The sequence below is a fragment of the Stylophora pistillata genome, chromosome 2, assembly GCF_964205215.1.
Source record: "Stylophora pistillata chromosome 2, jaStyPist1.2, whole genome shotgun sequence".
Taxonomy (NCBI): Eukaryota; Metazoa; Cnidaria; class Anthozoa; order Scleractinia; family Pocilloporidae; genus Stylophora; species Stylophora pistillata.
The window spans coordinates 15,328,353-15,341,709 of NC_142520.1; the positions used below are offsets into that span (position 1 = coordinate 15,328,353).

The 13,357-nt window shown below is 39.1% G+C and overlaps 1 protein-coding gene and 1 long non-coding RNA gene across 2 annotated transcripts; both read left to right on the plus strand.

The window, feature by feature from the left end:
* The first annotated feature begins 5,465 nt into the window (after positions 1 to 5,465).
* LOC111343843 (uncharacterized) lies at positions 5,466 to 10,019 on the plus strand. The gene is made up of 4 exons (XR_015996615.1): positions 5,466 to 6,003; positions 6,906 to 6,996; positions 7,181 to 7,235; positions 9,126 to 10,019. It is a non-coding gene; the product is annotated as an uncharacterized LOC111343843 (long non-coding RNA).
* Positions 10,020 to 11,022: 1,003 nt separating this feature from the next.
* On the plus strand, positions 11,023 to 12,737 carry LOC111343842 (uncharacterized). Its single transcript, XM_022951032.2, has one exon. The coding sequence runs from the start codon at positions 11,186 to 11,188 to the stop codon at positions 11,867 to 11,869; it is 684 nt and encodes a 227-aa protein (XP_022806767.1). The 5' UTR covers positions 11,023 to 11,185; the 3' UTR covers positions 11,870 to 12,737.
* The last annotated feature ends 620 nt before the right edge of the window (positions 12,738 to 13,357 follow it).

The window sequence follows — 13,357 nt, forward strand, 5'->3', positions numbered from 1 at the left end:
GAAGAATGAATAAGGGCCTCTTCATATGAGCCCGGTTGACCGGGCTGGCCCGGTTTCCGACATCTCGCCTTACCTCTAAATCCTTTGTAAAGTTTTCGATGTGTTCATATGAGAGGGCGACCTGGCTCGGTTACCGAGATCTCGGTTTTTCCAACCGGGATCTCGGTACCGATAAGCGGGCTGGAAATTGTTGCCATAAAAACACTTCATCCCGGTTACCTGGATGAATTCGTCGCATATTCGTTTCAACCTTTGTAACGAATAATTTCGCTTCCGCAAGAAGGCGATCCGGATGGCATCGTTTTCCTTTGCGTGAAGAGTTTCCCACATCATTAGCAACCCGTTTAACAGCAGTGGTACAGCTAAAAGGGTTGCCAAAGCCATGATAGGCGCAAAAATAATATCTCGCTACCGTTTCGCCATCTTTGTTTTGTTTTCACTAATTTCGCGCCAAAACTCGTCCCCAGGATCCTCGGCCTTTTCTCATCTCGGAAGCCTTCATCCCGGTAAGCGGCGCGGGCCAGCCCGGCCGGTCAACCGGGCTCCTATGAAGAGGCCCTAAGTTGTACACCAGAGCCTTAACCGTTTGATTTCTTGAGGGAATAAATTACCTTGACTATGTTATAAGATATGAACCTTATTCAAAAATAGAAAGCCAGTTTCCTCGCGAATTAGAAGACCTAGATAAAAAAGAAAAGGAACAAAAAAGCCACATGAATAGGAGAAAAAAACTGGACATAACTTGGGACTAAAAATATTGCGTCTTTTTCACCTTACCTTCTTCCTTATTCAAAAGTAGAAAGCCAGTTTCCATGCGAATTAGAAGACCTGAATAAAAAAAGGAAGAAAAGAAAAACTAAATGAGTAGGAAAAAAACTGGACTAAAGTCATTGCGTCTTTTTTCTTCTAAGACAAAATGAAAGTCGTATCAGTATTCATCGACGGAGCGTCTGTCGCCATCAGCCTCTCTCTATCTATTTTCAAACGTAACGTCACATGTCAGAAAGTTCGATAAAAAATTGCAGTATTTTTTTCACTTTGAAGTACTGATTTATTACTTTGCCCAATTTGTTGTCAATTTAAATGTCAAGGAACATGGAACAATGCAATTCACTGTGCTACCGCCGTCTTAATTCTTGTTGAATCCTCTTATTCCCCGGTAGAAGAGGCCTCCTTTCCTTTTAGGGTACAAGGAAAAGGGGCCTCCGCTAGAAGAGAAACCCCTTTACTCTCACGAATGACTAACTTGTAACTTCTCACGATTCCAGCACATTTCGCTGCAAGCAGGTGATGAGAAATTGTCGGCCAGGCGATGTTCACGTGCTTTAACACCCAATTTTCGGTCTACTTTAATGAAAATATGCTGTAGTCATTAGAGGATAATAACTGGTGGGACTTTGAGTTGAAGGGTTAAACTATACATTGCGCATGCGTTTCAAAATAACAAAACCAAAACCGCCTTACGCCTTTGAACAAAACACAAGCGGGCGACCAAGAGGGCAAGGTTTCCGCCCAGCCTCATACTTTATTACGCATCTAGTTCTAAACTAAAGAGAATAATAACGAAAACAATAGATTGCCTCTGGGAATCAGCCGGAGGTTATTTGGGATATCTCCTACAGGCTTCATTCCGCTTCTTGATTGTCTAAACGAGAAATGAGAATTACTTATGGCAAGGTTTTATGGACGAATTATGAACGGTGGACGGTAAACCCAAACTTTAGGCTGATGCGTTTTACCACAACGTAACTAAAACTTGAAATCAAATAAATTTGAAACTCACGCTAAAACTTACTCACGTTTTGGCATAACACGTGCCCTCATTAAGTTAGTGTGTTGTGTTGGTGTGAATATGATTATTCCGACAAAAACAACAACAACAACAACAACAACTTTATTTTTTTCACCCCAGAATAAACAAGAAAGAAAAATTTATAATAATAGTACAGACAATGATAGGGGCGCTGGCTGCCCGAAATAACCTACCACACTGGATGTAAAAACATTTCTAATATCCGCCATATCCCTCTCTCCTGCCAAAGTCACTTGTATCTCCTAACAGGAAAGCAGCGCATTGAGGGAATTAAGAGATAATCACAACCTGTTTCATTGTAAAAGAAATTATCAAGATTTAGATTTGCCAGCAGTTTCAGGTTAATGACGATTTATTTCTCAATATAGCTAACGACTTTGAGTGATGCAGGCATATTCCACTTTAGGAATTACATTCACGCCTGAAAATGTACAAAAGAAACAGTTTCAGCCAAATAAAAAAAAAAAAGTTGCACAGGAGAAGGATACCTCCAGATGGCCAACTCCCTCCCTCTACTAAAACCAAGAATAAAAGAGAGATGCACGGTCAATATCAAGCTCTTAAGGGTTGATCGTCCGATATTTAAACTAAAAGAAAAAAAAATAGCTCGCACTTTCTTGCGTGGATGCCAGTATGGTGGACTATACGTAACGCTGCCAAGATACTTTGTCATTTGAGTGCAAACACTCGTGATTTATAGACAATAATATTTCTTACGACACCTCGTTTAACATTTAGTTATCTCCGAGTGAAATATTCAATCTAGCCTGACCCACTGGAAGTTAACATATTTATAAATCGATATGTGAATGTTCATACACCTAAGGAAGCTAAGAAGAGACGGATGCGCCTCCGTGTTCTAAATCTAGCGCCACCGTTCAGTTAGGAAACGGAAATATGATAAGGACACTATATTTAAACACTTTTAAGTTCTCCCAATCTTGTTGAAATGATATTGACCATGTGCACTCTATTTTGAAAGTTTTTACTCCATTCCGGGACTTTGGATGTAAATTCCCCTTAAGGTTCTCTATTTGCTCTGTTTTTCCGACAACCTCTTTCTTTATAAAAATCCTTTATTTATGTGTCTTGATGTGTCTCGATTCAATATCCACCCCAGTCCTCTCTCGATTCCCTCCCACCTCTAGTCCCCCAAGTTTCCTTCCTCTTTTTTGACGTTTAACAAGAAAGGTAAAGTACCATACCGGTGATAAATCTAAGCGCCACTCAACGATGCAATTGCCTTTAACAGAGACGAAATAGAAGAAAACATTTTTGTAAGTATGACAACTGATTTAATAGACTTATGGTTTAAAAGAACCAGACTGCATGGAAAATCGGTGATTTATTGCTGGAATGAATTTTAGGGCTGGAAGAGAGTGTAGTCCTTCTAAATTTATGAATGTTGTACGTAGCTCTCTAACGGTCAAGTGACCCGAGAGTGATCTGGGTTCATTAATAGTCAGTTGCGGTATCTATATCTTTTTATTTTCTGAAAAACAACTTTCATGTCAGGAATTTCTGCAACTCTGTTTTTTCCATCCAAAATACAGCATTTTTTATTCCAGTCATAAAGGCTCAAAATAGATGTTTTTCCTTTTTCAAATTAATCAATGGATTAATGACAGACTCCCCTTGATTACAACCTTTAAGTTAACTTTGAGAGGGCGGGTACATTTAGTGAACTGCGATATTGCACAGACCTTTAAGTACTTAAAAGGTTGTGAACTTTAAGGTTATAGTTAGTGGTGATAAAATGAAGTGGTTTGTTTTCTTGTGTGTGTAAATTTCTTTTTTGAATCCTGTTTTTCTCTCTTTTCTTTTTCAGCGAAACTGAGAAAAGGAACTGTTATAAAATTGCAGACTTAGACTTTTAAAGTTGTGTTAAATTAAAAACACCACAAATACGATGTAAGCAAAGGTGGCAACAGCCTGCTGTCGCCTTTTCTCTGTAATTAACACCATTTTACTCCGCAATCTTCCGACAGGGCTTTAACACGGATGTGACATAAGGTGTTTGGTGTTTTCCCTGTTCAAGCCATCTAGCATCTTTGGACTGTGCTAATAAATGCAAATGACTGATTAAATATATTGGTTTGTCTGGGAACGAAGAAAAGAAACACGAATAAATCTGGTATCAAATTTTTCAAAAACCATTTTGGCCAAGTTTGTTCATAAAAAAACTAGCTGAGAAAATCGAGTCAATACCTTTAAACTCAAGGAAAGAAGGGGTGGGGGCAGGGTTTGAAAAATTCAACTCACCCTCCCCCTCCGCAAATGATAAAAGAAGAACCTCTGGGAGGAATCGCAATTACCAAACATAACGAAGAAACAGCGTCTATGTGATATATCTTCAAAGTTACGAAGGACTAAGGGAGAAGACATGTCAGGGATACAAAGAATTTTAAAATGAATGATAAAATTAACTTGAACGCTCTAAAACTATCTATTGTTACCGAGATATTCTGTTTAATCCATCATAAACAAAACAAAGTAAACCTAAACCTGATGACAAAATATGGGGTTTGCCTTCCCTCCCTCCCTCCCTGAGTCTTTGTGAGACACCGAAAGTCTGCTGTGCATATATACATATAACCTATATGCTTGCGGTTGAACTTAATTCGACGTGAAAATTTTGCTGAAAAATATTTAGTCGAGTGGTACGGTTCACTAACTACAGAAAAAAAAAAAAAGCAGTTGAAAGCATGAAAGCCGGGATGATTTACACCAACGCCTCAGGGGAAACGGCTTTTGGCTTCGTAATGCAGTTATCACGGCTTGATCGGAATTAGGCGGAACTTGGCGGCGCGTCGAAATTTTCTTGAAGTCTCAGATATCGTAATCGACAAAGAATTTTCATTATTTATCATCTTCAAAGCCTCAAGAGGTCTCGACCAAATGGACTGTGGCGGAACAAATACCTCTAGACGCACAATATAAAGCGGTTGTTGCATTAAGCTAAACAGGCAGGAAATAATTAGATCGCAAAAATTCCTTAAATTACTGAAAGCTTATCATTAGCACGCGATTTTGTAATTATGTTTGTGACGTCAAAGGCAAAGCCAGTTTACACCCATACCGGAGTACGGAGTCTGGAAACGAGGCTGTTACAAAACTTAAGAAATGGATTTAACTTTGTTACTGGCGCATAAGATTGATCATTTGTGTGAGCTAAAGAAACTGGAAATATTTTTTTCAAGCGTACCAGTGAATTGCGGGACTGGGAAGGTTGCCAATGTCATTCATTCGTTATTGATTTTTCACCATCTTTTATCACTTAACTGAATAACAAGTTTCGCAGTCACCCTGTCTGGTAATCTTGTTGTGTTCCACACTGCTTAGGGTTGATTAAGTGTAACTTGACCACAGTAATAAGCAGCTTTAGCTGAGAAAAAAACTGTGATTGTTAACTAGCTTTTTTTCGTGGATCGGGTTCGATATGATTTCACATCGACACTGATAAGATATAATCGACTGACAGTATGCGTATAGAACATTTTGTTTATCATTCATCTGCAGTTTCCTATATCCAATTCTTGGAATCCAGTATTAACTCTTTTAAAAACTCTTTGATAACAGAGACTAAATCCCAACTGACCTCTAATGGCCCCTATCCCATTACAGTCTATTCTTTCCCAACTATAGACCTCATCTCAGTCTCTTTTGGTGAAACGGTAACAACTTTTCAACCACAAAAACTTTTCATTTTAAAATCCCTTCTTAGCGGAGTTTTCTTATCCCCTCATAATCAAACAAAACGCCACCCTCCCCCACCCTTCTGGGAGATGAATGCCCAAATCGAGGAGATGGCTCAACATGAAACTTTCTACTCGAATTTCTAACCAGTTTTGAGGCGTTACGAACAAGCAAGTCAAGTGGGACCAACAGATTTGTTGGCCTGAGTGTGGCATATTCTGACATCATTCGGTCAGCCTACAAAAATTACGAAATCACACAACAGGGGGCAAGTCCATGCGTAATGTATTACGTAATAGTCCACCGTCACGCACGAATACGGTTATCTCCTGCCATGTACTGTACGCGAGAGGCCACAACGCGTCTCTACGCCATTCCAAACTTCAAAAATGTCACAAAGGACTGATTATACTCCAATTGTAATCGATCTCAAGCGAGGAACTTGAATGGCGACGGGCGTGAGGACAAAATGTTACATCTGGTCAGTGGAGAAGGTAGCGTGATTTTTCTAAGCCAATCACAGAGCGACGAGAGCGATGTAAAGAAAACCATTGCAATCCAGGATTATTTAAGACAATTTTGACAACTGCGTCATGGGAAATTTAGTATAAATAACGATGGTACTTTTCAGTAATTCTAGCATCGATGAGGTTCACTATAGCTACTTGATCAGTAGCGCCATAGCACTTACATGACTGAGGTAAAGATCACTGGTAAACTTAACTTGCACAATCATGGCCCTCTGAAAATATGTTCATATTGCATATTAAGGATTTATTTCAGAACAGACAGTCACGTTCTTAACAAGCTTGACTCGCTCATATGTTCTTTTAAATAAAGGCTGATAGTTTCTAGAGAAACTGTTTGGGGCTGCGTCGGTGGGAGTAACGAAATAATTTGGATATTTCAAAAAAGTTGAAATGGTAAATTGACCACCGTAACGATTACAAAAGCTGACGTTTGGAGCGTTAGCCCTTCGTCGGAGCGAAGGGCTAACGCTCCAAACGTCTTTTACTTTCTTTTATGTTCTTTTATTTTGTTTTTCGAATCTTGTGATGGAGCTGATTGACAGCTGTTTATCTTGTTTTCGTAAGAATGTTAAAAAGGGGAACTGAAGGCGTGGACTGAACACAAAAGATTTAATATTATTTAAAACTTGTTCAGGTTTTTCGGTTAAGAATGCGACTGTTCAGAGTAAGTTTCCATACAACTCGTTATATGCTTGTCGCACCACATAAGCATAATTCCATCTTTTGGAACTACTAGTTTCCTCTAGGTGGGAGGGAGGGGATGTAGGATCGAGCCCATTACTGGAACCCACCAGCATATAGCTCCATTGTGATAGTAGATCACATATGAATCTAATTGGAACTTCTTTCTATCATATTTATATCAGAAACTTATCAGTTCCTGGGGGATGCTAATACATCGTGGCAATGCACATTTACACAAGAGCGTAACTCCTCGACAAAATTTAATCTCTGCAGGTGAATTAGCATGATTAGAATTTTGATAAAATAAATCCAGTAGTCGTTATTATTCTTTTCCAAGTATCATTAGTTCATCGTTTATTTATTTATTTATTTTTGCCATGCTTATTAAAAAGTAGTTACCGTTTATTGTCTTTCTTTCTTTCTTTCTTTCTTTCTTTCGAAATCTATATTTGAAAAGTCACACAGAAGAGGAAGATGGAAGGGGAAATATTACGTAACCCAGTAACGAAAGTGTAAGTAGTACGTAAGTAAGTAAGCTTTATTTGTTAGAGCAGGTGAGTGGTGGCAGCTAAACAGCTGATGTGAACCTGCTATTAACCCACCCATCCCACCCCAGGAACAGTAGTTTCGTGCGTGGGAAACTAACGTCTCCCAACCCTAACCCTGCAGAAGACGGGACCTCCATTTATTCGTCCCTATCCGAGAAGACTAGAATATTTAACCATTTCTTGATGTTGTAGAAAGGTAGCATATTCTTCTCAATTATTTTAAGACCTTGAACGGTGGTCGGCCGGGGCTCGAACCCTCGACCTCCCGCACAACAGTCCAGCGGTCTATCCATTGAGCTAACCGGGAAGCGGTGTGACACCCATTTCTTAAGACGTGACTCAGCAGCACTTGGAAAACGAAATATTTCAAGTGTTTTCACGTCTTGCAGCATATTGAGAAAATAGACAGGTTTTTTTTGTTTTGAAAAAGAATTAAAATAAATCAACGAGCGGCATCAAAAACTCGTGATCAGAAGTTCTCGTGATCAGAAGTTCTCCGCAAAGCGTCGTCAACGGACCTCATCGACCGACGAAGATCAAGAGTAGTGTAGTAGTCAAAACATCGATCACAATCTGAGCTTGTGAGCAGAAGTATATTAAGGCTGCACGATGCGCTTTTCTGCGCCCGCAGAAGATTTGAGACGAGTTAGGGAGATTTTAACCCAGGATCTATGACTAATAATCATGCAGTGCTCGACCCCTAGACAGAGGGCCGACTCCGCAATCAAAAGATATGAGTGACTCCGTACCTTGAAACAAATGAGTCAAGGTTTATTTCTTTTTTTTTTTTTAATATCAATTATTGCCAGGAGATTGTTATTGCATACATGTACCTCTGAGAGATCAAAACACATCATATGGGCTGAAGGAACTTAGAGTCACCTTCAGCTTAAAGGAAATTACTAGATATTGATAGCTAAGATTTGGATAAACAACTGGATAGAGGAATACGTTCGAGAGGAACTGTTATACTGAAGGTTCCTAAAGTCTGACACGCAAAGACTGAAACTGGCGGAAAAGCTGAAACATTTTGGGCTAAATTTTAATCCAAAGCGTAAAGCGTAATAAAAAACTTGGAACTTCACCCTACCCAAAGGTTAATTTAGAAGTATGATATGTTTTTTTTCTACATTGACAGTTCATGATCAGTTGATACTATGAAAATTCTAAGATCTCATCATTATGCATGATACTTGGCACGGCACGAACTTCATTTCATAGTTTATTTATTTCGAGTGCCTAATATAGTTCGGTTGTAGCGCATACGGAAACCTCATCAAAATTTTATGAGCTGTGAGCGAGAGACAATTCCTTTCTTGTACATGTTAGTTCGACGCCGTTTTGGCGATGTATTGTGATTTTTTCCAGGCTGTTTTTCTTTTTTAGGGTGTTTTCGTGCGATTTATTCTACTGATACAAATGGCAATTGTTATCCTCCGTTTCTTAATCATTTTTTGCAAACACTGTTATTATATCAAAATAGAATTATCTTATGGGAAAGAAGCCAACTGTTGTTCTTAAAATCAGAATACTTAGCTTGATATTGTTTACTCGCAATAATTCCGGTATCTCTCTTGTGAAGAATTCTCTATATTCTGTGATTGCATTTCTTTACAGGCATTAATTATAATAAAGATGGTGAAACGCGGTCATAAAATGGTGACCTTGCTTATTTGCAACAACTTCATTTTCAGAACGTATTTAAAAAATTTAGTATTTTCGCCAATCTCGAACCACTTTAAGACGACTCATTCAGTGAGGGCGAAAGTCGCTCTTAATGAAATTTGAAATGGTTTGAGGTCCTGCTGTGTGGTTTTCGTAAGCAGAAGGCTAATACCATTATATTCTCCACAGGTATTTCATCGCATACTTTTCAGATGACCAACTGCATGGTTTCATTGGGAGCATATTTTCTCAGATCTGATTTCAATGTTCAATGTGGCTCTCCATTACTTGCTCACCACGATTCTCGAATTTAACTATGCGTTATTGCATTGGTAACTTTATTTTACCCAAAGATAATTCATATCCACGCCGTCGAATCCCACTCCAACTTCCTCAATCCATTCTAGATCTCATGAATTAAACCACGCGTTCGAGCGCGTATTGCTAACGTGCGTTTCGAAGGGAGAATCGAGTTACGTTTAAAAATTAAGCACGATTTTTAATTTGGTAAATGAAATTAATGTCTAATTGTCCAAGATTCCTTTGAAGTTTATTTTTGCCGGTTGCATTGAGTCGTGACGCAAGTAAATAACCAAAATTACCTGCTAACGATCACGTTTGGAAGCTTTGAAATCAGCTCTGGAAAATTACTACTGGAATGGAACATTGTACCACATGATGCGAACTTCCTTTGCGTGTCAGAAATATCTTAAATCGATCACATTTTCTTTTAGAAGAAAAACTGAAAAATAGAACTAAAAAACAAAAAACACCCTCAAATAACAATGCGTTTTCTTTTTACGTGATATGCCCCTCCTCGTACATCCGTTCAGGTATTTCAACACATGTTACAGGCCTCCATGGCCCCTGAGGTAGGAAGAAAAGACAAGCTAGCCCACGCGCGATACCCACGCAAGCTCAAACCGGCAATGAACAATAAACCATAACGCGTTGGTCGCGTGATGAGAAGAGCTCATTCTGTTTAGCTCCGTGGGAGATCGATAATTGTAGTATCTAGTTCCACTGTAAAAAGAACTTTGAACCACAAGTGAGGATTATACGCTTGAGTAGCGGCGAAAGCAAGCTGACAAACTACGTATAATCATAATTCCAGAAAAACAGTGTGATAAACCGGATATTAAAACTTTTTTGGAATATGAACTTTTATTGGTTGAGGGGGGAAAGAATTGCGAGAAATCTAGATCCCTGCCTGAACGGGACTTTTCCCCCTTTTTTCAGAACTCATGATCCGAACTCAAAGGTTGACACGTAAAAGGATAGTGATGATTTGAAAGTAAACAAGATTTAACAAAAATAATTATATACTTCCTGTGTAATTGACATTGGTGCGATTTTCCCTTTGGAGTTAACAAGTTTGATTTGATGTGAATAGAACCGGTCGAAATTTCGTCTGCGAGCAAATCTTCAGATGTTGAATCAGCAAGATTAAGGATTGGAGACTTACAGTAATTTCGACGACACCATAAGCGACGAGAATTGAGTAAAATAAGAAAAAAAAAATTATCGACTCGATGGACAAAATATGCCCACGGTCTGTAGGGATTTCGAAAAAAACAAAAGAAACAAAAAAAACAAATGAAAACAAATGCTTACTGATGTGTTTCATGTGATTTGGGTTGAATGATATAATTTTCTGTTTTGTCGAAGCACAGTTAATCGAGGGGACGATTCAACTATGGTTGAAGCTATTTAAAGATTATCTGTAATGAGATATTTTTTCTTTATCGTTTCGATTTCCGAATTCTACCGGAATTTTCCGACACGAATAGAAAGTCGATGGTGTGTCGAAATCGGGGGCGTCCCGGCGTGACGTAACGCAACATCGATTTAATTCATGCCAACCCTTGATGAAGTGGTAAGGGTCTGTTTATTTCCTGATGCGGATTTTGTACTTTATAGTAGGTCTTTGAAGCAATTGTTGTTAACAAGGCGTCCATCTATTATGTGACCACTTGTCCGGAAAATTCCTTTGATCTGAAATCTTTCCCAATGATTGGCTTTCCCACAAATAGCACATGCCGGACATGACGTCATTTGATTGACAGTTACCCTAAAGAATGCTCAAGAATGACGGGTGCGAAAGCTTCTAAAGGCAGTTCAACCGGGATATCGAGCATCGTGAATTTAGCGCCTGTTTTTTAAAGTTTTGACGGATTTTTGTGACTCAGGAATCCTTGATTGACGAGGAGTATCGAAATTGAACGGGATTAAGGACGTATTGGACAAACATGAGGCCTAAATTGCTTCTTTTTAGTGTTTTTGTTGTTTGTGTTGCCTTCGCAATCGCCAGCACGGTGGCGAACGACGATGACTCGATTGACATCGATAGCGACACAGATTTTCCTTTGTTAAAAGAATCGAAAAGCACCACATCTGCGGAAAGTTTTGACGGCGAAGGAGACGACGAGGATGACGATTATGGGTCTGGAACTGTGTCAGATGAAAGTGCGAGTGGCAGTGGAGAGTCTCAAGTGGACGTTTCTGTTGTTACGCCGTCCACCAAAAAACCAGACACCAAAACCGAACAGACCACAGTAAACCTTAACGAAATAACAGATAGCACTGAAAAACCGACGCATGACGTAGGAGGCAACGAACTTATAGATGGGCCAACGGATGAAAATGACGAATCGATGGCTGGCGGTTTCTCAATCAGAGATGACGACGAGCCTAAAGAAGATTCTCCGAACGCTGAGACGCTAACCGAAGAGAACAATGAAAGTGTTCTTAGAGTTCTAACTACTGAGGTTATTGCTGCAGTCGTCGTGGGAGCTGTATGTGCCGTTATTCTGATCGCATTTTTGGTTTATCGCCTCCGGAAGCGAGACGAAGGTAGCTATGCTCTCAGTGATATCGGCTACAAAGACACCTACAAACTTCAAGGCGATACTGGCAAAGAGGCCTTTGTTTGAACAGAGTGGAGACATTATTTTATAAGCTGAACTTTTTTACGGACACAAGTGAGTTTTTCTAGTCGAGGTAACTAGTAGTGTACGTAACACGCCTAAAATATAGACAATTTGCTGCAAGTAGTTCGCTCGATTGAGCATAACCTCGGAACGACTCCATCTCCCAACGCAATACTGCTATAAAATCGCGTTTTAAAACTATGTTAACTCGCAAAGAAAAGGTTGAAAAAGATACCTTTTTCGTAATTGGGTTTGTTTTTATGGTTTTATTTGAAAGCGAAGTGAGTTACCACGGATTCATTTTCGTAAAATGTGGGGTTATGATAAGTAGGTATTTCTGACCTATGTAGCCTTCATTCTCAACCAATTTTTTTAAGATTTTTTTGTATATGATACTCAAGTTAAAGTGATAATGATTATTTTAAATGTCTTGTTTTTTTGGGGACAAGAAATCATTTATGAAAGCATAACTGTATGATATGAGTATACACACATGATATAGCATATGATTTTTTACACTAAATACGTCGCAACTTCGCCGTAGAGTTCGGTAGAACGTTGCCTTTGCAAGGGTCGTATGTTTACGAATATCTTGTGATCTAAGGTAATTTTATGAAATGAATCGACGAATGTAGACTCTCAAATCTCCATTCTAAGGTTGAATGTGGCGTAAAGGAAAGAAAAAGCAACTACTGGGAGATATTTATCGCTTAAGTGTAGCGAGTTTTCTTCAAAGTTTGAACGGCTGAAGTTGCGCCTTTGGGAGATTCAATTATTCGCATGTAGACCTCGTTTTTGAAATTGCACAGGCATGTGAAAGAGGGCCGCGAGATTCGGCTCGTTTTTTGTAATAAATAATCTTTTTGAAGAACATTTTCATCTTTGTTGTGCACAGAGCTGTTTGTCTGTATTGTGAAAGGAATTAATTTATGTGCGAACGGGCGGCATGGTCTCCGGATATTTTGGGGTTTTCTCGACGAAGTGCCTTTCGATGTTAGGAAAAGAATCGGCACGGAATGCGCTGACACATCTACATGTAACGTTTTTGCAGGAAACAACGGAAAAGTCGTCAAAAGTGTTCAAAATTTGATGTCAAAGTACAGATATTGGCAAGTGGTCGCGGACGAGCATTAGGTAAATTGAATTTGACATCAAATACTCGCTAAATAGTCGAAAAATGCAAAGATCACTTCTAAATTGTTGACGTCTGCTTTATTCTATTTACATTCTTCAGCTTAACGGTAGAAAATGCGCTCCTCTCTTCAAAATGATAGATTGCCCTAAGTCGAGCGAGCTACATGCTTTCGATAGCTACACAGTTTTAGAGAAATCCTTTGAAACTTAAAGAGTGCCGACATTCACCTAGTTAAATGACCACCTCGCCGATAAAGGACTGCCTCTAAATATTTGCAACCACTGTCAGTCGAAATTGTGATATATGTTTGGTTTTCAGCCAACAGTGTCCCTTATTTGTGAATAAAAACAATATCG